Genomic DNA, 22641 nt, shown 5'->3' with positions numbered 1-22641 from the left:
GAGTTGGTCTTGTTGTCTCAGGGGCAGCAGAGGTGGAGGAGGTGGAAGGGGGGGCAGGAGAGGCAGGCACACTCGGTGTAACTTTATGGAAACACATCATGATTTCTGTCTGACTTGTGCTTATTCATGTCTCTGAAAATGTTTCTACACAGTACCAATCCTTCCTCCACCATTTGCATTAGTTTCAGTGCCCCTATCATCGAAGGATCCATGTTGTTAAAGAAGTCAAAAGCAGTCTTTTTTTTTCACATTCTTTTTCCCCTCTAATTTCTATTTATTTTAATTTTTATTTTCTATTGGAGCATAGTTGATTTACAATGCTCTGTTAGTTTCAGGTGTACAGCAAAGTGATTCAGTTATACATATACATAATACTTTTCCCATTTCGGTTATTACAGAATATTGAGTCAAGTTCCCTGTGCTGTACTTCAGAGCCTACATTTTTTTAAACATCTTTATTGGAGTATAATTGCTTTACAATGGTGTGTTAGTTTCTGCTTTATAACAAAGTGAATCAGTTATACATATACATATGTTCCCATATCTCTTCCCTCTTGCATCTCCCTCCCTCCCACCCTCCCTATCCCACCCCTCTAGGTGGTCACAAAGCAGTGAACTGATCTCCCTGTGCCATGCAGCTGCTTCGCACTAGCTATTATAAATAGAGTTGCAATTTTGGTACATGACTCTTTTTGAACTATGGTTTTCTCAGGGTATATGCCCAGTAGTGGGATTGCTGGGTCGTATGGTACTTCTATTTATAGTTTTTAAGGAACCTCCATACTGTTTTCCATAGTGGCTGTATCAATTTACATTCCCACCAGCAGTGCAAGAGTGTTCCCTTTTCTCCACACCCTCTCCAGCATTTATTGTTTCTAGAATTTTTGATGATCAGAAGCAGTCTTGAAGAGTCAGAACCCTTCTGCCAGATTGCCTAATGTCAGTTTGTTTTCTGGTGCTGCTTTTTCTATATCTTCTTCCTCCTCATTGTCTGGCACTGGTTGGGAAGTATTCACCTCCATCAAGTCGCCTTCTGTGAATTCTCTGGGAATCTCCTATTTTAAAAATCTCTGCTGCTTCCACAACCTGAAGACACAGTGAGTAGGAATCAGACCTTCACCAGAACCTTCATGCTGGCCCTTTGTTCTTGGACTGCTCAGTCTCTATAACTAGAAATGGAATGAAACATGTGCCAAATCCACTGGGTGTCAATTGATTAAGAAGTTAGTTTAGAATCGAGGCACCAGTCCCTCCCACCAGGAAGCTTACACAAGCCTCTTAGACCAGCCTCACCTACCAGCGGGCAGACACCAGAAGGAAGAGGAACTACAGTCGTGCAGCCTGCAGAACGGAGACCACAAACACAGAAAGTTAGACAAAATGAGACAGCAGAGGAATATATGCCAGATGAAGGAACAAGATAAAACCCCAGAAAAACAACTAAGTGAAGTGGAGATAGTCAATCTACCTGAAAAATTACTCAGAGTAATGATAGTAAAGATGATTCAAGATCTCGGAAAAAGAATGGAGGCACAGACCAAGAAGATACAAGAAATGTTTAACAAAGAGCTAGAAGATATAAAGAACAAAGAAATAGAGTTGAACAACACAATAAGTGAAATTAAAAATTCTCTAGAAGGAATCAATAGCAGAATAAATGAGGCATAAGAACGGATAAGTGACCTGGAAGACAGAATGGTGGAAATCACTGCCTCAGAACAGAATAAAGAAAAAAGAATGAAAAGAAATGACGATGGTTTAAGAGCCCTCTGGGACAACATTAAACACACCAACATTTGCATTATAGGGGGCCCAGAAGGAGAAGAAAGAGAGAAAGTGCCTGAGAAAATATTTGAAGAGACAATAGCTGAAAACTTCCCTAGCATTTTCTTGGGAACAGTCACCCAAGACTAGGAAGTGCAGAGAGTCCCATACAGGATAAACCCAACATGCCAAGACACATATTAATCAAATTGACAAAAATTTAAGACAAAGAGAAAATATTAAAAACAACAAGGGAAAAGCAACAAATAACATACAAGGGAATCCCCATAATGTTATCAGCTGATTTTTTCAGCAGAAACTCTGCAGGCCAGAAGGGAGTGGCACGATATATTTAAAGTGATGGAAGGGGAAACCTACAACCAAGAATACTCCACCCAGCAAGGCTCTCATTCAGATTTGATGGAGAAATCAAAAGCTTTACAGACAAGCAAAAGCTAAGAGAATTCAGCACCACCAAACCAGCTTTACAGCAAATGCTAAAGGAACTTCTCTAGGGAAAAGAAAAGGCCACAAATAGGAACAAGAAAATTATGAATGGGAAAGCTCACCAGTAAAGAAATGACAACAAAGGATTTAGAATATGACATAAACTTAGTTGATAAAGCAGTGGCAGGGTTTGAGAAGACTGACTTGCATTTTGAAGGAAGTTCTACTGTGGTTAAAATGCTATCAAACAGCATTGCATGCTACAGAGAAATCATTCATGAAAGGAAGAGTCAGTCAATGAGGCAAACTTCACTGTTATGTTCTACTAGGAAATTGCCACAGCCAGCCCAGCCTTCAGCAACCACCACACTGATCAGTCAGCAGCCACCAACATCGAGGCAAGACCCTCCACCAGCAAAAAGATTATGACTTGTGGAAGGCTCAGATGATGGTTAGTGTTTTTTTTAGCAATAAAGTATTTTTAAATTAAGATATGTACATTTCTTTTTTAGATATAATTCTGTTGCACACTTAATAGACTACAATATAGTATAAACATAACTTTTATATGCACTAGGAAACCAAAAAATTTGTGTGTCTCACTTTATTTCAATATTTGCTTTATTGTGGTGGTCTGGAATACCCACAATATCTCTGAGGTATGCCTATCCTAGCTGTTACAATGGGGTGGACTTGAGATTGGCCACAAGATTGGTGAGGAAGCCCCCAGACTGGATGAGAGTTAGGACCAACCAGAACACTGTTCAGACAGCTGTCTTTAAACCTACTTTGTGGTACTTGGTGTGCAATAACTTGTCCAGTTCCTCCTCATTGACTGCCAGTAAAGTGGAAGACCGTATATTGAACAGTTGACCATACAATTTGGTTGAACATTTTCACTACTGATTCCATAGACTTCCCTCAGATCTCCTTAATTTGCCTGTCTTAGTTTTCTATCATTGCTCTAACAAATTGCCACAAACTCAGTGGCTTAAAACAACAGAAATTTATTATCTTATAGTTCTGTAGTTCAGAAGTCCAAAATGGCTCTCACTGAGCTAAAGTTAAGATGTTGGCAGGGGTGGGTTCCTTTTTGAAGGCTCAATTATCTATTTCTTTGCTCTTTCCAGCTTCTAGAGGCCACATATATTCCTTGATATGGTCCCCTTCATCTTTAAAGCCAGCATTAGTGGGTCAGTTCTTCTCACACTATATCATTCTAACCTTCACTTCTACCTCACTCCTACACTTTTAAGGACTCTTTACATTGGCCCTAACTGGATAGTCCAAGATAATTTCCTTGTCTCAGGGTCAGTTGATTAGCAACCTTAATTCCATTTGCAACCTTAATTCCCCATTGCCATGTAGTATAACATATCCACAGGTTCCAGGGATTAGGATGTGGACATCTTCAGGGCAGGAAGGTCTGTGAGTCCCTTATACTTCCTTTTCCAGAAAGCCATATCTCTGTGCACAGCCTATCCTTTGTCTTTAATTTTTGTCAGTTTGATTACTATGTGTCTTGGCATGTTCCTCCTTGGGTTTATCCTGCTGGGACTCTCCTTACTTCCTGGACTTGGGTGACTGTTTGCCAAAAACTTGGGGAAGTTTTCAGCAATTATCTCTTCAACTATTTTCTCAGGTCCTTTCTCTCTCTCTTCTCCTTCTGGGATCCCTATAATATGAATGTTAGTGCATTTAACGTTGTCCCAGAGGTCTCTTAGACTGTCTTCATTTTCATTCTTTTTTCTTTATTCTGTTCTGAGGCAGTGATTTCCACCATTCTGTCTTCCAGGTCACTTATCTGTTCTTCTGCCTCATTTACTCTGCTATTGATTCCTTCTAATGTATTTTTTTTTTTTTTAAGTTTATTTATTTATTTTTTTAATTAGTTTCTGCTTTATAACAAAGTGAATCAGTCATACATATACATCTGTTCCCACATCCCTTCCCTCATGCATCTCCCTCCCTCCCACCCTCCCCCTAATGTATTTTTCATTTCATTTACTGTATTGTTCATCTCTGTTTGTTCTTTAGTTCTTCTAGGTCTTTGTTAAACATTTCTTGCATCTTCTTGATCCTCACCTCCATTCTTTTCCCGAGATATTGGATCATATTCACTGTCATTATTCTGAATTCTTTTTCCGGAAGGTTGCCTATCTCCACTTCCTTTGCCGTTTCATTTTGCCTAATTTTCTGTGATTGTGGATTCCGTTCCACAGGCTGCAGGATTGTAATTCTTCTTGCTTCTGCTGTCTGCCCTCTGGTGGATGAGGCTAACTAAGAGACTTGTGCAAGCTTCCTGCTAAGAGGGACTGGTGGTGGGTGGAAGTGGGTCTTGTCCCTCTGGTGGGCAGGGCTGTGCTCAGTAAAACTTTAATCTGCTTGTCTGCTGATGGATGGGGCTGTGTTCCCAACCTGTTTGTTGTTTGGCCTGAGGCGATCCAGCACTGGAGCCTACAGGCTGTTTGGTGGGGCTAATGGCCTCCGGGAGGGCTCACACCAATGGATACTTCCCAGAACTGCTGCTGCCAGTGTCCTTGTCCACGCAGTGAGCCCCAGCCACCCCTCACCTCCACAGAATACCCTTCAATACTAACAGGTAGGTCTTGCCCAGTCTCTTATGGGGTCACTGCCTTTTTCCCCTGAGTCCTGGTGCGCACAAGACTTTGTGTGTGCCGTCCAAGAGTGGAGTCTCTGTTTCCCCCAGCCCTGTGGAAGTCCTATGATCAAACTGCACTAGACTTCAAATCTAGATTCTCTGGCTCCTCCTCCTGTTGCCAGACCCCCAGGCTGGGGAGCCTGACGTGGGGCTTAGAACTTTCACTCCTGGGGGATAATTTCTGTGGTATAATTGTTTTCCAGTTTGTGGGTCACCCACCTGGCAGGTATGAGGTTTGTGTTTATCACAGTTGCGCCCCTCCTACCGTCTTGCTGTGGCCTCCTCTTTGTCTTTGGGAGTAGGGTATCCTTTTTTGGTAGGTTCCAGCATTTTTTTGTCAGTGGTTGTTTAGCAATTAGTTGTGATTTTGGTGTTTTCATAAGAAGGGGGTGAGCTCATGTCCTTCTACTCCACCATCATTTTGAAGTGACCTGCTGGCTCAGCAGGGTGGTGTGGGACACCAGTCAGCCTACAGCTCCTACAGCTCCTGTGGCTCCTACAGGATCCTTGTTGGGCCAAGTGCTTGGTTAGCCCTTGCACTGCCCATCCTAATCATCAAAACTTCCAAGAACTGTGAAAGGTCTGAGATTTTATCCTACTTGCAAGCTAACAAGTTAGCTGGGCACAGTTTCATGGATGCTGGTAGAAGACATGAACTCCTGAGTCAGAGACAAAGGACTTGAATACTCACAGCATTAGTGGTAGCCAGAGTGTGAACATTTGCACCAGTTCTCTAAGCCTCAACTCCCACAGGGTGATGCAGAGGGCCAGGTGATACCTGCACATGCAGTGGATTCCATTATAGGAGAGGAACCCCAAGTTTGTGGATCTCGAACCTTTCATGAAGGGCAGTAAGCCTGCCTGATCCTTGCCTTGAGGAAGAAATATCTTGAGTACAATTTCTAGTATAACCTGCCCTTTGCTCTGGAGAGGGGCACTCTATCTTCTAAGCCTGTTCACTATATAAATATCTTTAAAAAGATAATTTGGAAAAAAGGCAGTTAAGGGTCTGCTTGAAAGATATACAGAAATGTGAGATTTGTGGAGAATTTTCTCCCAGTAGTCTCTCAAGTCCCTTTTAATCTGGAACAGATCTAACCAGTTCTCCTCCCTCTTGTTTTTCCCCTTACTATTTATTTATTGAAGAAATTGGACCATTTGCCCAGAGCTGTGTTCCACATTTTAGAATTTGATAATTGTATTCTTGTGGAGTATTTAATAGTTCCCATATCCCCATTTTAATGTGAACAGATAAATCTAGAGGCTTGATCTCCATTTTAATGTGAACAGATAAATCTAGAGGCTTGATCAATGCAGATTCAATTTTTAGGCAAACATACTTCATAGGTGGTATTGAGTGCTTGCTAGTTCATCCCCCCAGAAGGTACATAATGCCTGGTTGTCTCTCTCAGTATGTTCAGGTGTTGTCAACCCAATCCATAGGTTTTAAAGTCCCTTTATTCTTTCACCCAATGGTTTTGGCAGCTGTTGGTGATTCTTGCTTTTATTAGCATTTATTAGCTGGAATACTTCTGAAAGAATAAATTTCTGTAATCAGCTATTGGTGTGTCCTGAAATGCAGTACTTAGAGGAAGGATAATCATTTTAGTGTAAAACTCAAGTAATATCTCTTTCCTGGCATATAAAACACTTCAGAGAGCAGGAACTGAGCCGAGCCCAGCCAGCCAGTGGCTGCGGCATGGGGGCTGAACATTAATAAAAGTATCCATGGAGAACACTGAAAATTCAGTGGATTCAAAATCCATTAAAACTTCAGAGACAAAGATCTTACATGGAAGCAAATCAATGAATTCTGGAATATCCTTGGATGATAGTTACAAAATGGATTATCCTGAAATGGGTTTATGTATGATAATTAATAACAAGAACTTTCATGAAAGTACTGGGATGTCGTGTCGGTCTGGTACAGATGTAGATTCAGCAAACCTCTGGGAAAACTTCACAAACTTGAAATACGAAATCAGGAATAAAAATGATCTTACATGTGAAGAAATTTTGGAATTAATGTACAGTGTTTCTAAAGAAGATCATAGCAAAAGGAGCAGTTATATTTGCGTGCTTCTAAGCCATGGCGAGGAAGGAAAAATTTTTGGAACAAATGGACCTGTTGATCTGAAAACATTAACAGGTTTCTTCAGAGGGGACTGTTGTAGAAGTCTAACTGGAAAACCCAAACTTTTCATTATTCAGGCCTGCTGAGGCACAGGACTGGACTGTGGTATTGAGACAGAAAGTGGTGTTGAGGATGACACGGCCTGTCAGAAAATACCGGTTGAGGCAGACTTCTTGTATGCATATTCTACAGCACCTGGTTACTATTCCTGGCGAAATCCAAAGCATGGATCCTGGTTCATCCAGTCACTCTGTGCAATGCTGAAAGAGTACGCTCACAAGCTTGAGCTTATGCATACTCTCATTTGGGTTAACCGAAAGCTAGCAATAGAATTCGAGTCCTTTTCCACTGATTCTTCTTTTCACGCAAAGAAACAGATTCCTTGTATTGTGTCTATGCTCACAAAAGAACTGTAGTTTTAATCACTAAAGAAATGGATGATTTTTTTAAAAATTTGTATGCCAAGTGAGGAAACGGTGTAACTGATACTATATTTTCCTCTCTCATTTAAATCTAATCTAATCCCCCAGGTGATACTTGGAAACATGTCACTTTCATAGCAATAAAACTACTATGAAGCTACCTCAGACACAATCAGGTAGTTGAAATTGAATTTAAGAATAAATAAAAATGGATAGTGGTACAGTCATTATGAGAGGATTGTAAATTAACAGCTCTCATAATTAGCAAGTTTTAGTGCTTATGCTATGCTACAGATTTTCAAGGAATTATGGAAAAAGTTAAACATTGCAGTAATGTATTTCATTGATATGGATATGTTGTTGTATCAGAGAATGTGTTATGTTTTTTGTCAAACTATAGAAATGATGATGTGGAATAATGTATCCTAGAAATTGGTGGTCCCTGTGCGTGGTCAAAGGCTTGAAGACTTTGATCTTAGAATTAGTATTTGGAGATAAGACAATGGTATTTTTACATCACTTCTCTGAGCACATGGTTTTGTGATGCATGTCTTTGTTGTTAAAAGAAAAAATCATGTTTAGTATTGAAAAAGGAACTAAATGTTTTAATTGAAAATGTGTGAGAAAACTTAAGTTGACGCTCTCAAGGTTAAATGCAACATTAATAGAGGGAGACAGTTAGGACTATAAGTTCTGAAATGCAACTCTTCCCACTAGCTGCTGGGCCTCGCATTCCCACAGAACATCTGAAGGGCTCTTACGTCAAAACCTCAAACTTGGATCACACTGATAGCAGCGTGAACTGAAGAAACTCTGTAGGAACATAGTAAAATACAACTTGCAGAATACACAGTGAGGTGTAAGGAAGAAACAGTAAATCAAGCATCTGGGCACTCAGTAATTAGAAGATAGTTTGAGCTTGAACAGGGACACAGCACAGCCTATGTGATGAAGGCAGAGGCATAGACTGTGGCTTCAGGAAAAGGAATTCTGGCTAATTATCTTCATAGGTACTGGTGTGCGTGGAGGATGCTCCCGAGGCAAGAAGCTCCAAGAAAGTGAACCAAATCAAACTTCTGAAATGGAAATTTTCCAAAGATGGTGAGAGTCATAATAAAAATCATAGCACTCTTTTTTTAATTTTTCAAAGATGGCTTTTAACTGGATGTTAAATCAAATTCTTATCTGCCTTTTTGTAGATAGCACATCATATAAAATAAACTTAGCACCACTACCAATGTAACGGATACACTGAATAACAGTTCACTTCTCACTTTACACTGAGGGGGGAGAAGGGCTGCGGTTGTCAGCCTGTCAGAAATTAATGCTTAAGTGTATGAATTTGAATACGATTTACAAGAGGCTTGGAGTGTTGTTGGGGGAAAATACTGAGGTTTCTCTTTCCCCTTCAAGGTTAACAAGTGCTCAGTGACCTTTACAGACTGCACGCAGGCATGGGTGTGCCCATGTGTGCACTTGGCCACCAAGCTTTGGCCGGGAGCTGAAATACTCCTGAAGAGCAAATCCTGGACTCCTTCTGGAACGCCCCTTTCTGCCATCCATGAATGTCAGCCCATAAAAGCAATTTCATTAGCATTTCCTCATTTTCCAATATAAGCAGTGAGTGTGGCCTGATAATATGGGCCCTCATCCATCCTTTGCAGAGTATGGGAAAAATCATAGCACTCTTTGTAGTAAAATTTTTCAGCATGTTAAGTTGTATTCTGTTGACATTTACAATCAAAGGAGAACGATACTGTTATGATCATATACTGTTCTCTGAAAAGAAAGGACCATGGCACCCAGGACTTCATCAGTCATCCAGTCTTCCCTCCTTTGGTGCCAGGGAAACTGAAGGCCAGAGAGGAGAAGCAGCACAGCCCCCAGCCAGGGAGGCCTGGCTCCGAGCCTTCTAGCTCAGGAGGTGTTGAGCTGTCCCTGCATCGCTGTATCCTGCTGGTTTTCAGTCTGACATTTCCTGTGAGCTTTCTTTTTCTTTTTTTTCTTTAAAGCAATATTTATTACTAGAGATATTTCATAATATTAAAGAGCCAATTTAACAAAACAATATAAAATTTTATATCTGTACACAGCTAATAACATAGCCTCAAGATAATAAAACATAAACTGAGAAAAAAAAGAGAAATAATCAAATACATACTCATAGTGGAAAATTTAACATACCTCTTTCAATTACTGAAAGAAAAAACAGGCAAAAATTCAGTAGATATAAAAGACCTGAACAACATAATTAGTGAACTTGAGCCAACAAAAATATACAGAGCACTGTAACCAACAACTTCCGGGTACATATTCTTTTCAAGAGCACAAGGAATGATTACAGAAATAAACCACATGCTGTGCAATAAAGTTTTTAATATGTCATTTTTAATTATCATTCAGCTAAAAATATTTTTAAATTTCCTTTTTTTGTCCCATGAATTATTTAGAATCCTGTGAGCTTTCTTTTGCTAAAAGAAAGGAACTCACATTTATAAATGAGAGCTATTTGTTTTGACTATGTCTGTAACTTTTTCTAAGTAAATGAAGCAGGTAGTAGTATCTTAAGGTGTGTTCCTGTGTGGCACTTTTATAAAAAAATTTGTTATTATGAATTTTTATTCCCAAATATAAATTTTAACTTAAAAAAAACACTTCAGTGGTGATCTATTACTAAAAGAATTCATACTATTTCATGATCAGACTCCAGCTTACTTCCTTGGATTTTTTTTTTCTCATAATTGCCTCCTTGACATATTATATAATCTCTCCTTTGCACAAAGCTGTTCGCTCTTTCCTAAATTACTGTGTATTTTCCTGTCTCCACACCAATCTCTTTGTCTTTTCTGGAAAACATTTTCCCCCACTTATCTCTATCACACTTATTTTTTCCAGGATTCAGTTTAAACTGTACCAGCTCTATGGAACCTAAACCTACATCCCCAGTAGAATCGACTGTTTTCTGTTTGGGGCCCACATTGTACCCTGAATATATTTATAATATGCACTTTTTTTGTGTTTTTTGAAATGAGTTATATTTGAACTACATTGAATTACCCAGATCTTAAATGGTATAGTTTAATGAATTTTGACAAATATGTATACCCATCACTCAAATTAAAACAGAGACCATGTCCATCACCCTTGAAGGTTCCCGCTTAATCAGTCAATATCCTCCCCCTGAGGCAACCATTGTTAATATTTTTAATCCCTATAGATTAGCTCTGCTGGTCCTTGATTGTCATATAAATAGAATCATACGGTTTGTGTTTGGCTCTGTGTTTGGCTTCTATTTGTAAATTTTTGAGAGTCATCCAGGTTGTTGGTTCTACCAGTAGCTCTTTCTTTTTCATTGCTGAATATTCAATTATATGAATATACTATAATTTGTTTATGCATTTACCTGCTGATGAACATTTGGAATGTTTCTAGTTTTTTTATCATGATAAATCCTGCTATAAATATTCTTGTGGAATTTTCCTGAGCATATATTGTTGTCATTTCTTTTTAGTATCTACCAAGGAATGGAATTGCCAGATTACAGGCTGGTGTATATTTAACTTTATTAGAAACTGCCAAACCAGGGACTTCCCTGGTGGGGCAGTGGTTAAGAATCCGCCTGCCAATGCAGGGGACACAGGTTCGATCTCTGGTCCGGGAAGATCCCACATGCCGTGGAGCAACTAAGCTCGTGTGCTACAACTAATGAGCCTGTGTGCCCTAGGGCCCACATACTGCAACTACTGAGCCCGCATGCTTTAGGGCCCACGTGCCACAACCACTGAGCCCACACGCCTAGAGCCCATGCTCCGCAACAAGAGAAGCCACCACAATGAGAAGCCCAGGCACCACAACGAAGAGTAGCCCCTGCTCACCACAACTAGAGAAAGCCCACGCACAGCAGCGAAGACCCAACACAGCCAAAAAAAAAAAAAAAAAAAAAAAGGAACTGCCAAACAAGTTTCCAGAGTGATAGTTCAGTTTTACATTTCTACCAGCAATTTTTCAGTTTCTTTTTAATTTTAGCTTTGAAAGTGAGTGTATAGTGCTATCTCAGTGTAGTTTAAATTGCATTTCCCTTATAACTAATGATGTTGAACATCTTTTAATATTCTTTATTGGTATGTCTTTTTCATGTGTGTCTGTTCAAATATTTTGCCCATTTAAAAAAATTGGGTTACATGTCTTCTTTTTGCTTTGTAGGAGTTCTTTATACATTCTTAATATGGGTGTTTTGTATACATATTGCAAATATTTTCTCCCAGTCTGTGTCCTGGCTTTTTGTTTTCTTAATGACATCTTTTTAAAATCTTTATTTTATTGAAGTATAGTTGATTTACAATGTTGTGTTCAACATTTCTGCTGTACAGCAAAGTGATTCAGTTATACATATATATATTCTTTTTCACATTCTTTTCCATTATGACTTATCACTGGTTATTGAATATAGTTCCCTGTGCTCTACAGTAGGACCTTGTTGTGTATCCATTCTGTATGTAATAGTTTGCATCTGCTAACCCCAAACTCCCAATCCATCCCTCCCCCACTGCCCCTCCCCCTTGGCAACCACAAGTCAGTTCTCTATGTCTATGAGTTAATGACATCTTTTGATGAGCAGAAGTTTTAATTTTGATAAGGTCCCATTTATCAAAATTTTCTTTTGTGGTCGTTGCTTTTTGTATTATGTCAAGAAATCCTTGCTTTTCCCAGCATTGCAAAGATGTTCTCTTATGTTTTCTTCTGGGGCATTTTTAGTTTTAGTTTTTATGTTTAGGTCTATAATACAGCTTGAATTAATTTTTTGTTGACTTTTTCTGTCATTTGTTTTCTATTTCATTAATTTTTTTGATCTTTGCTAGTTCTTTTCTTTTACCTTCTTTGGGTTTATTTGGTCTTTTACTTTCTAGCTCCTTGAGGTTAGATTTTAGGTCATTGATTTTAGACTTTTCTAATATAAGCATTTAAAGCTATAAATTTCCTTTGAAATTTATCTGTATCTGCTTCATGCAAATTTTGATTTTTTTTTAGTAAGCAGCCTTCTAAGTTGGCTGTCAGTGATCCCCACTTCTCGGTATTCATACCCTTGTGTAATCCAGTCCCCTTTGTATGTGGGCTGGACCTAGTGACTTGCTTCTAAGAAACAGAATAAGGTAAAAGTGTTGGGATGTCACTTATGTGATTGGTTATAAAAGACTGTAACTTCCATCTTGCTGGCACTCTCTCTCTCTGGCTCTTCTCACTTGCTGGCTTTGATGAAACAAGCTGCCATGTTGTGAACTTCCCTATGGAGAGATCCACATGGCAAAGGACTGAGGGCAGCCACTGGCCAACAGTCAATGAGGAACTGAGTCACTCAGTACAACAGACCTCGAGAAACTGAATGTTATCAACAACCACTTGCCTGAGCTTGGAAGTGGGTCATTCCAAGTCAGTGTTCAAGATGAACGCAGCCCTGGCCAACATCTTGATTGCAGCCTTTTGAGAGACCCCGAGTGAGAGGACCTAGCTAAGCCACACCTGGACCCCTGACCCACTGTGAGATAATGGATATTGTTGTAACTCACTAAGTTTTAGGGTAATTTGCTGTGCATCAAACAGAAAGCTAACACAGATTTTGGTACTGGGAGTAGGGTGTTGTCATAACATACCTAAAAATGTGGGAATATCTTTCAAACTTGGATGTGGGTGGAGGCTGGAAGGATTTTAAGGAGCATATTAGAGAAATCCTAAATTGCCTGAATAGACTATTAGTTGAAATTTGGACTATAGGATGCTGATGAAGGCTCAAAAGGAAGTAAAGAACATGTTTTGGAAACTGGAGGAGCTTATGTGATAAAAACTTAGCAACACTGTCATCTGCAGTTATGTGGAAAGTAGGGAATTGTGCTTCATGAACTTGGTGATCTATCTAATATTTCCAAGAAAAGTGTTGAAGGCATCTAGTTTCTTCTTGCGGCTTTTAGTGAAATGTGAAAGGAGATAAATTGAGAGAAAGACTGTCAAACACAAAGGATCCAGGACTTGATGGTTTTGAAAATTATTAGCCTCTGCAGATAGCACAAGATTCTAAAGTTAAGAAATAGCTCTGAAACACTATCAGGAAAATATGATCTAGAAATAAAGCAAAAGATGTGACTATACAACCTTTTTTTAAGACCTCAGATCAGAGGACCAGAGCATTCAGCCACACAAAACTCCCCTTGAAGAGATTAAGAGTGCCTCATAGATCTCAGTCAAACAAGAGGGCCTCTAGGAAGCTTAAGAGTGTTTCCCTCAGCCCTTTCAGCAGGAGTCCAAGATAAAGAATGGCTTATCTCAAAGAGATCTGTAGGTGCACTTTTCATCTAAGGGAGTGAACCCAGTGAGATTCACAGACAACTCATAAAATTTTAGAGCAAATTATATGAACAGAAACACTACCACCTTAGACTTAAAGGGATAGAGACAATACAGAAATGGAAACAAGATGTCAGACCTTCAAAATTCTACCGGTAGGGGCTTCCCTGGTGGCGCAGTGGTTGAGAGTCCGCCTGCCGATGCAGGGAATGCGGGTTCGTGCCCCGGTCCGGGAAGATCCCACATGCCGCTGAGCTGCTGGGCCCGTGAGCCATGGCCGCTGAGCCTGCGCGTCCGGAGCCTGTGCTCCGCAGCAGGAGAGGCCACAGTGGTGAGAGGCCCGCGTATTGCAAAAAAAAAAAAAAAAAAAAAAAAAAAATTCTACCGGTAGGAAGCAGACTGAGAAAACTCTTCTGCTACCTTTCCTGAAATGCTACCTTTCAACCTTTCATGAAATAGGAAAGATGGCTCAGAGGTGGGACCAAAAACACAGAGGGTAGAACCAAAAGCCATGAAGAACTTATCAAGGAACTCCTAAATTTGCCCAGCCAGATAAAACTTATTTTCTTCAGCATGTAAAAATTTTGTAGTTTGTATTCTGTATTTTGACCTCTATTTCTTCTGTTGAGCACTGAGTGGTCATTTTAATCACTATTTCCCTGTATGTAATATGTCTTTTTTTTGTTTGTTTGTTTGTTTTCTGGCTGCTTTCTTTTCGTCTTTGGTTTTCATTAGTTTGACTATAGTGTGCATAGGTGTGGTTTTCTGTGGTTTTATCCTGCTTGAATCTGTAAATTTATGTCTTTTACCATATTTGGGAAGTTTCTGCCTCTTATTTTTTTATATAAATTTATTTATTTACTTATTTATTTTTGTCTGCATTGGGTCTTCGTTGCTGTGTGCGGGCTTTCTCTAGTTGCGGCGAGCGGGGGCTACTCTTCTTTGTGGTGCACAGGCTTCTCATTGCAGTGGATTCTCTTGTTGCAGAGCACCACGGGCTCTAGGCTCACGGGCTTCAGTAGTTGTGGCACGCGGGCTCAGTAGTTGTGGCTCACGGGCTCTAGAGCGCCAGCTCAGTAGTTGTGGCGCACGGGCTTAGTTGTTCCACAGCATGTGGAATCTTCCCGGACCAGGGCTCGAACCCGTGTCCCCTGCATTGGCAGGCAGATTCTTAACCATTGTGCCACCAGGGAAGTCCATGCCTATTATTTTTAAAAATATATTTTTCTGTCCCTTTCCCCTCTCATGTCTCCTTCTGGTTCTCCAGTTACATGTATGTTAGATCTTTTTATATTGTCTTATCCATTCCTGGGACTGTATTATTTTCAATTTTTTTCTCTCTGCTTTTCAGACTGGGCAATTTCTGTTTGTCTGTCTTTACATTCATTAAGTCTTTCTGCTGTTAAGCCCACCTAGTGAATTTTTTAGTTCCAGATTATATTTTTCAGCTCTAGACTTTTCACTTGGTTATTTTTTTAAATTGAGGTATAATTGACATATAACATTATATTAGTTTCAGGTGTATAACATGATGATTCAATACTGTATATATTGTGAAATGATCACCACAATAAGTCTAGCTAACACCCATTACCATACATAATTACAGACTTTTTTCTTGTGATGACAACTTTTAAGATTTACTTTCTTAGCAACTTTCAAATAAGCAATACAGTATTATTAACTATAGTTACCATGCTGTATATTACATCCCCATGACTTATGTATTTTATAACTGGAAGTTTGTACCTTTTGACCCCTTCACGCATTTCACCCACCACCCACTCCTGGCTCTGGCAACCACCAACTGTTCTCTGTATCTGTGAGCTCTGTTTTTTTTTTTTTTTCTGTTTCTTAGACTCCACATATAAGTGAGATCATATGGAATTTTCTTTCTCTGATTTATTTCACTTAGCATAATGCCCTCAAGGTCCATCCATGTTGTTGCAAATGGCAATATTTCCTTCTTTTTTTTTTTTTTTTTTTTTTTTTTCTTTTTGCGGTATGCGGGCCTCTCACTGTTGTGGCCTCTCCCGCTGCGGAGCACAGGCTCCGGATGCGCAGGCCCAGCGGCCATGGCTCACGGGCCCAGCCGCTCCGCGGCATATGGGATCCTCCCAGACCGGGGCACGAACCCGTATCCCCTGCATCGGCAGGCGGACTCTCAACCACTGCGCCACCAGGGAGGCCCTGCTTCTTTTTTATAGCTGAATAATATTCCATTGTGTGTGTATGTGTGTGTGTGTGTATACACACACACCACGTTTTCTTTATCCATTTTTCCACTTATGGATGCTTAGGTTGATTCTATATCTTGGCTATTGTAAATAATGCTGCAGTGAACGTGGGAGTGCAGATATCTTTTTGAGTTAATGTATTCATTTTCTTTAGATAGATACCCAGAAGTGGAAGTGCTTGGTCATAACTAGTTCTGTTTTTAATTTTTTTTTTTTTTCTCTTTTTGCGGTATGCGGGCCTCTCACTGTTGTGGCCTCTCCCGTTGCGGAGCACAGGCTCCGGACGCGCAGGCCCAGCGGCCATGGCTCACGGGCCCAGCCGCTCCGCGGCATATGGGATCCTCCCAGACCGGGGCATGAACCCGTATCCCCTGCATCGGCAGGCGGACTCTCAACCACTGCGCCACCAGGGAGGCCCCTGTTTTTAATTTTTTGAGGAACTTCTATCTTGTTTTCCATAGTGACTGCACCAATTTACATTTCCACCAACAGTGCACAAGGGTTCCCTTTTTCCTGTGTTCTCACTAACACTTGTTATTTCTTGTCTTTTTGATGTTAGCCACTCTAACAGGTATGAGGTGATACCACATTGTGGTTTTGATTTGCATTTCCCTGATGATTAGTGATATTGAGCACCTTTTCATGCACATGTTGGCCATCTGTATATCTCTTTGGAGAAATGTCTGTTCAGATCCTCTGCCCGTTTTTTAATCAGATTTTTTGGGGTTTTTTGCTGTTGAGTTGTATGCGTTTTTTATATATTTTGGATATTAACCCCTTATCAGATATATGATTTGCAAATATTTTTTCCCATTCAGTAGGCTGCTGTGTCATTTTGTTGAAGGTTTCATTTGCTGTGCATAAGATTTTTACTTTGGTATATTCCCACTTGTTTATTTTTGGTTTTTGTTGCCTTTGCTTTTGGTGTCAAATCCAAAAATCCATCTCCAAGACTTATGTCAAGGAGGTTACCACCTATGTTTTCATCTAGGAGTTGTATGATTTCTGATCTTATGTTCTAGTCTTTAATCCATTTTGAGTTAACTTTTGCATGTAGTATAAGATAGTGCTCCAGTTTCATTCCTTTGCATGTGGCAGTCCAGTTTTCCCAACACCATATATTGAAGAGACTGTCCTTTCCCCATTTTATATTCTTGGCTCCTTTGTCATAAGTTAATTGACCGTATATGTGTGGGTTGATTTCTGGGCTTTCTGTTCTGTTGATCTATATATTTGTTTTTATACCACAATCGAGTTACTTAATACATTCATCACCTCACAGAGTTGCTTCATTTGAGTGTGTGTGTGTGTGTGTGTGGTGAGAACACTAAAGTTAATTTTTGTATATGGTGTGAGATGTGGGTCAGGGTTTGTTTTTTTCCTCCAAAACTCATATCCATTTGTTCCAGCACAATTTTTTAAAAAGACTTTTCCTTTCCCCCGTTGAATCACTTTGGCACCTTTGTCAAAAACGAGTTGTCCATATGTGTGCAGATCTGTGTCTGGATTCTCTATTCTGTTCCATTGATATATGTGTCTGTACTTAGATCAGTAGCACACTGTCTGATTATTGTAGCTTTAAAGTAAGTCTTAACATTACGTAGTATAAATCCTCCATGCTAATCCTTGCTTTGTGTATTCTAGTTCCTTTGCATAGCCATATAAACTTTTAACATCTCCCTGTCAATTTTTACCAAAAAGTTGACAAATAATTGGCTGAACAAGTAGAAGACAAATGAGTAAAGTGATATAAAATATCAACAGCACTCAATCAAGTTGATTTATATATTATAACTGCACCCACCAATAGCTGAATATGCATGCCTTTCCAGGGACACATGAAACGTTCTTCTGGATAGAACATATGTTGAAATCATACAGAGTATGTTTTCTGACCACTATGGAATTAAATTAAAATTGGCCAAAAAAAAAGGCATCAAGAGAAAATGGCTACATTTTTGAAGACTAAATGAAAACAGCAGTAGAGGGAGCTATGTAAAATGGAAAAAAAATGTACATGCTTCCTTCTAAAAGTTATAAAACACAAATTCCCATTAAAATGAGCAACAAAATAGGATCAAGTTCAAATCCTGTACAGAAATATTTTTTTACATCTTTATTGGAGTATAATTGTTTTACAATGGTGTGCTAGTCTCTGCTTTATAACAAAGTGAATCAGTTATACATATACATATGTTCCCATATCTCTTCCCTCTTGCGTCTCCCTCCCTCCCACCCTCCCTATCCCATGCCTCTAGGTGGTCACAAAGCACCGAGCTGATCTCCCTGTGCTAACACATATATATGGAATTTAAGAAAAAAAATGTCATGAAGAACCTAGGGGTAAGACAGGAATAAAGACACAGACCTACTAGAGAATGGACTTGAGGATATGGGGAGGGGGAAGGGTAAACTGTGACAAAGAAATATTATTTTAAAAAATGAAAGACTAAGTGTTGTACACAATGAATAGCAGAAATTTCCAATTAGATATTTGTATTCTGTACATTATGTATAAGTAGGTATTTACTAGGCATACCCTATGGGATATTATGGTAAAAATTACTAAAAACAATTTTCTATCTATCTCTTCCCTATCCCCCCACGCTGACCATGTCACCCTGAACGGGATTGTGTTGTTACAGGTGTCAGTGTCCTTTGAGGACGTGACTGTGGACTTCAGCAGGGAGGAGTGGCAGCAGCTGGATTCTACTCAAAGGCGCCTGTACCAGGACGTGATGCTGGAGAACTATAGCCACCTCCTCTCACTGGGTAAGCAGAGCCACTCTGTGAACCTACAAGGACCTTGTTATGGGTAAAATTGTGCCCCCCCCCAAGGAAAATATGTTGAAGTCCTAACCCCCACTACTTCTGAATGTGACCTTATTTAGAAATAGGGTCTTTCCAGAAGTAATCAAGCAAAAACAGGGTCATTAGATGGGCCCTAATCCAATATGCCTCGCATCCTTATAAAAAAGGGACATCTAGACACAGAGACACAGAAACACAGAGGGAAGGCAATGTGAAGACATACAAGGAAAAGATGACCATGTGACTGGAGTGATGCATCTATAGGACAAGAAATGCCTGAGGCCACGAGAAGCCAGGAGTGAGGCATGGAACAGTTCCCTCCCTAGCACCTTCAAAAAGAGCATGGCCCTGCTTACACCTTGATTTCAGACTTCTGGCCTTCAAAACTTCAAGACAATAAATTTCTGTTGTTCTGAGCCACCCAGTTCGTGGTACTTTGTTACAACAGCCCTAGGAAACTAGCACAGCTTTCTGTACTGGGAAGTGGGGTGCTGCCGTAACAAATACCTACAAAAACCATGGAGGTGGCTTTGGAATTGGGCAATGGGTAGAGGCTGGCAAGATTTTCGGGTGCTTGACAGAAAATGTCTAGATTGCCTCAGAGAAACTGTTGGTAGAAATAGGAGTGTTAAAGGTGTTTTTGGTGAGGTCTCAGATGGAAGTGAGGAACATATAATTGGAAACTGGTGGAAAGGTGATTCTTATTATAAAGTGGCAGAGAATTTGGCTGAATTGTGTTCTCTTGGGTAGAAAACAGAAGTCGTGAGTGATGAATTTGGATATTTAGCTGAGGAGATTTCTAAGCAAAGTGTTAAAGGCAGGGCTTGGTTTCTGCTTCATACTTACAGTAAAATGCTAGAGGAAAGAGAGAAATTGAAGAAGAAATTGTTAGTAAAAAGGAACTAGAATATGAAGATTTGGAAAATTCTTAGCCTATCCATTACTGCAAAATATAAGAAGGTGTACTCTGAAAAGAGCACCAAGGGTGTGGCTGGACAACCAGTTGCTAAAAAGATTAGGTATATGATTTGTGGATCCAGTTAACTATCTCAGGAGAAATGCTGCCAGCTTGGGCTGAAGAGGACGGAGGCAGGGAAAAAGGAAGGAAGGCTGGGGTTCTGGGATTCTACAGACAGGAAACAGTCCAGTAAAGCTATTTGGCTGTGAACACCCTTCAAGAAAAGGGATGAATGACCCCCAGATGGTTCAGAAGCCAGCAGGGCTGTCACTGCCATCACACACCCAGAGGGCACAGACTGGGAAGATGCAGGGTGACTGACTGTCATCTCTTTGTTTCCAGAAGGTAAGCCACCTAATTGGTTCCAGAGCTAAGAGGGCAGGGCCACCACCCAGGTGTGAGGTCGCCACATCTGATCTGAGGTCACACCTCTTAACATGCTCTCTTGAACACTCTTCAACTGTCCCTTATGGTACTTGTTGACTATCAATTTTGAGCCAGTATTTAGCCTTAGACGGAGCTTACCACCCACTTTGGGCACATTCTCAAGCAACACGACTCTGGGAGGACCCAGTCTCAGTGCTCCAAGGGCGGCTCCTGGCCTCACACCATCCACAGGCTGGGCCTCCATCATAAGGACTTGGGCCCCTTACGAGCAGCACTGAGAGGCAGATGTTGCCCCTCCTTTTGTTTATGGAAGAGCCAGACACAAACACTTACTCTTCAAGACCTTAGAAGGGATATCTCAACATATCCCACACCACTGGACCCCTAGAAATTTCACTGCGATAGAAGGCCCCTAAATTTTTGTCAGATTTATTTCCCACCTTCTGCCACACAAATGTCTTATCCATAAGTCTAGAGTAGTTGCTCCTCCTTGCTCACTAGGTCTAATGAGCATAGTATCATCCATATAATGGACCGATGTGATGTCCTGTGGAAGGGAAAGTTGATCAAGATCCCTGCAGACTAAATTATGACATAGGACTGGAGAGTTGATCTGCCTCTGAGGTAGGATAGTGAAGGTGTATAGCTGGCCTTGCTAATGGAGAGAAAACTGCTTCTGCTGGTCTTGACTAACAGGTATTGTTTTTTAAAAAAAGCATTTGCCAGATAAATAGCTACATACCCGGTATCAAGGAGTGCGTTCATTTGCTCAAGCAACAAAACCATATCTGGTACAGCAGCTTCTGTTGGAGTCACTACCAGGTTGAGTTTGTGATAATCTACTATCTTCTGCACAGGCCAAATAGGCACGGTGAATAGGGATGTAGTGCAACCATTACCCTGCATCCTCCAGGTCCTTGATGGGGGCAGTAATCTCTGCAGTCCTTCAGGAATGCGGTACTGCTTTCGGTTTACCATTTTCCAAGTTTGAGGCAGTTCTAGTGGCTTCCACTTGGCATTTCACACCATAAAACACCTCACTCCATAGGTCAGGAAACCAATATGGGGATACTGCCTGTTGCTGAGTATGTGTATTCCAATTATGCATTCCTGGACCAGAGAAATAACCACAAGATGGGTTTGGGGATCCACTGAGCCCACTGTGTGTGATGGACCTGAGCGAAAACTCCATTGATCACTTCACTTTTATAAGCCCCTACGCTGTCTGCTGGGCCACAGTGATGTTTTGGGTCTTTTGGAATTAGTGTCAGTTCAGTGCCAGGGTCCAGTGATATCTGGTAAGCCTCATTGTTTTTTTCCCCAACGCACAGGTACCCTGTAAAGGGCTATAGGTCCCTTTAGGGGAGATTGGGAGAAAGGTTAGTAGTATAAATTTTTGGCAGCGTCATGGGTTCCTTCCTTCAGGGACCCAGCCTCCCCTTCACTCAAAAGTGTTCATTCCGGGTATATAAACTGACTCAAGTCTGAGAATTGATTGAGGAGCCAGGACTCTGTGTTTTGATGTTTCAAGTTAGACTTCTGTTCACTTGACCTAGGACTCTTCTCCTCATACAGATCAAGTAAGAATTTAGTAGATTGCCCACCTGTTTCTTTTCTAGGGATGTCAGGATCAACTAGCCAACCCCATAGATCTCTGTGAATTGGACTGGGTATTTTGTTTGTTTGTTTGTTTTTTTGGCAGCGCAGAAAGTTTGGTTTATTTCTAATGTATATTAAAGATATGTATGCATTTTTTCCTATTTGACAGTAGTATGGTATATGAGAAAGAAGTCTAAATCTTCACCCAGCCACTTGTTGAGTGAATAACTAAGCCTCTTACTGGCTATGTGATTTTGGAATTTTACCTCTCTGAGCCTCAGTTGCCTTATCTAAAGGGACTAAGAGGAGAGTTATTTTGAAGATGAAATGAATGAATTTATCTAAAGTGCCTAGGGCAGTGTCTGGTACATAATGAATACTCAGTATTCTTTTATTTCCCCTTTCCTTGCTCTTAATTTGTTGATATGTCTGTCTGTGAGCAGATGAACCACTCTGTAACAGGTGTTATATTTAATGCTATTCCCCCTATTCTCATATAGTGTTAGAGAGAAGGATAGAGAGGTATAGACATATAACACATAAATATATGAGTATGTAGCATAGTTTCATAAATATCTGAAAACTGTTCTTTGCTAAATGTTCGTATACTGGTTTTGTCCTGCTTTTCTTAGACTGTCCTAACTCTGCTGCCTTGAAAGAAGGTTATCTCTTAAATAATGGAACACTAAGATAAAGGTTTGTTTTGAAAGATGTCTGAAGTCTAATGAGTAGGAGAATGAATTAAAACAGTATTATAAAAACTTCTACTCTTATGTGTGAATCGGACTTTTCTGATTACTGCTTTGACCCTGTGGTAACCGCATCCACCTTGCCTTTGACAACTCAGTGCCTCCGTTTGGCCCCTGCCACCCCAGGATCCAATT

The 22641-nt window shown here is 40.3% G+C and overlaps 1 protein-coding gene and 1 pseudogene across 3 annotated transcripts in view; both read left to right on the top strand.

The window, feature by feature from the left end:
• Window positions 1–22641, top strand: part of ZNF81 (zinc finger protein 81) — a 72940-nt gene that overhangs the window by 25100 nt on the left and 25199 nt on the right. For both annotated transcript variants that reach the window (XM_081221454.1, XM_081221455.1), the window contains exon 3: window positions 18648–18774. In XM_081221454.1, the coding sequence (XP_081077580.1) occupies window positions 18648–18774 (127 nt within the window). The remainder of the gene's footprint in view (window positions 1–18647; window positions 18775–22641) is intronic.
• On the top strand, window positions 6581–7465 carry LOC308609166 (caspase-3-like; annotated as a pseudogene). The gene has a single exon. The product of its transcript is annotated as a caspase-3-like (transcript).

The sequence above is a fragment of the Mesoplodon bidens genome (genome assembly GCF_964165515.1).
Source record: "Mesoplodon bidens genome assembly, chromosome: X".
Taxonomy (NCBI): Eukaryota; Metazoa; Chordata; class Mammalia; order Artiodactyla; family Ziphiidae; genus Mesoplodon; species Mesoplodon bidens.
The sequence above is the reverse complement of the archived record's forward strand: the minus strand, read 5'-3'. Positions and strand labels throughout refer to the sequence as shown.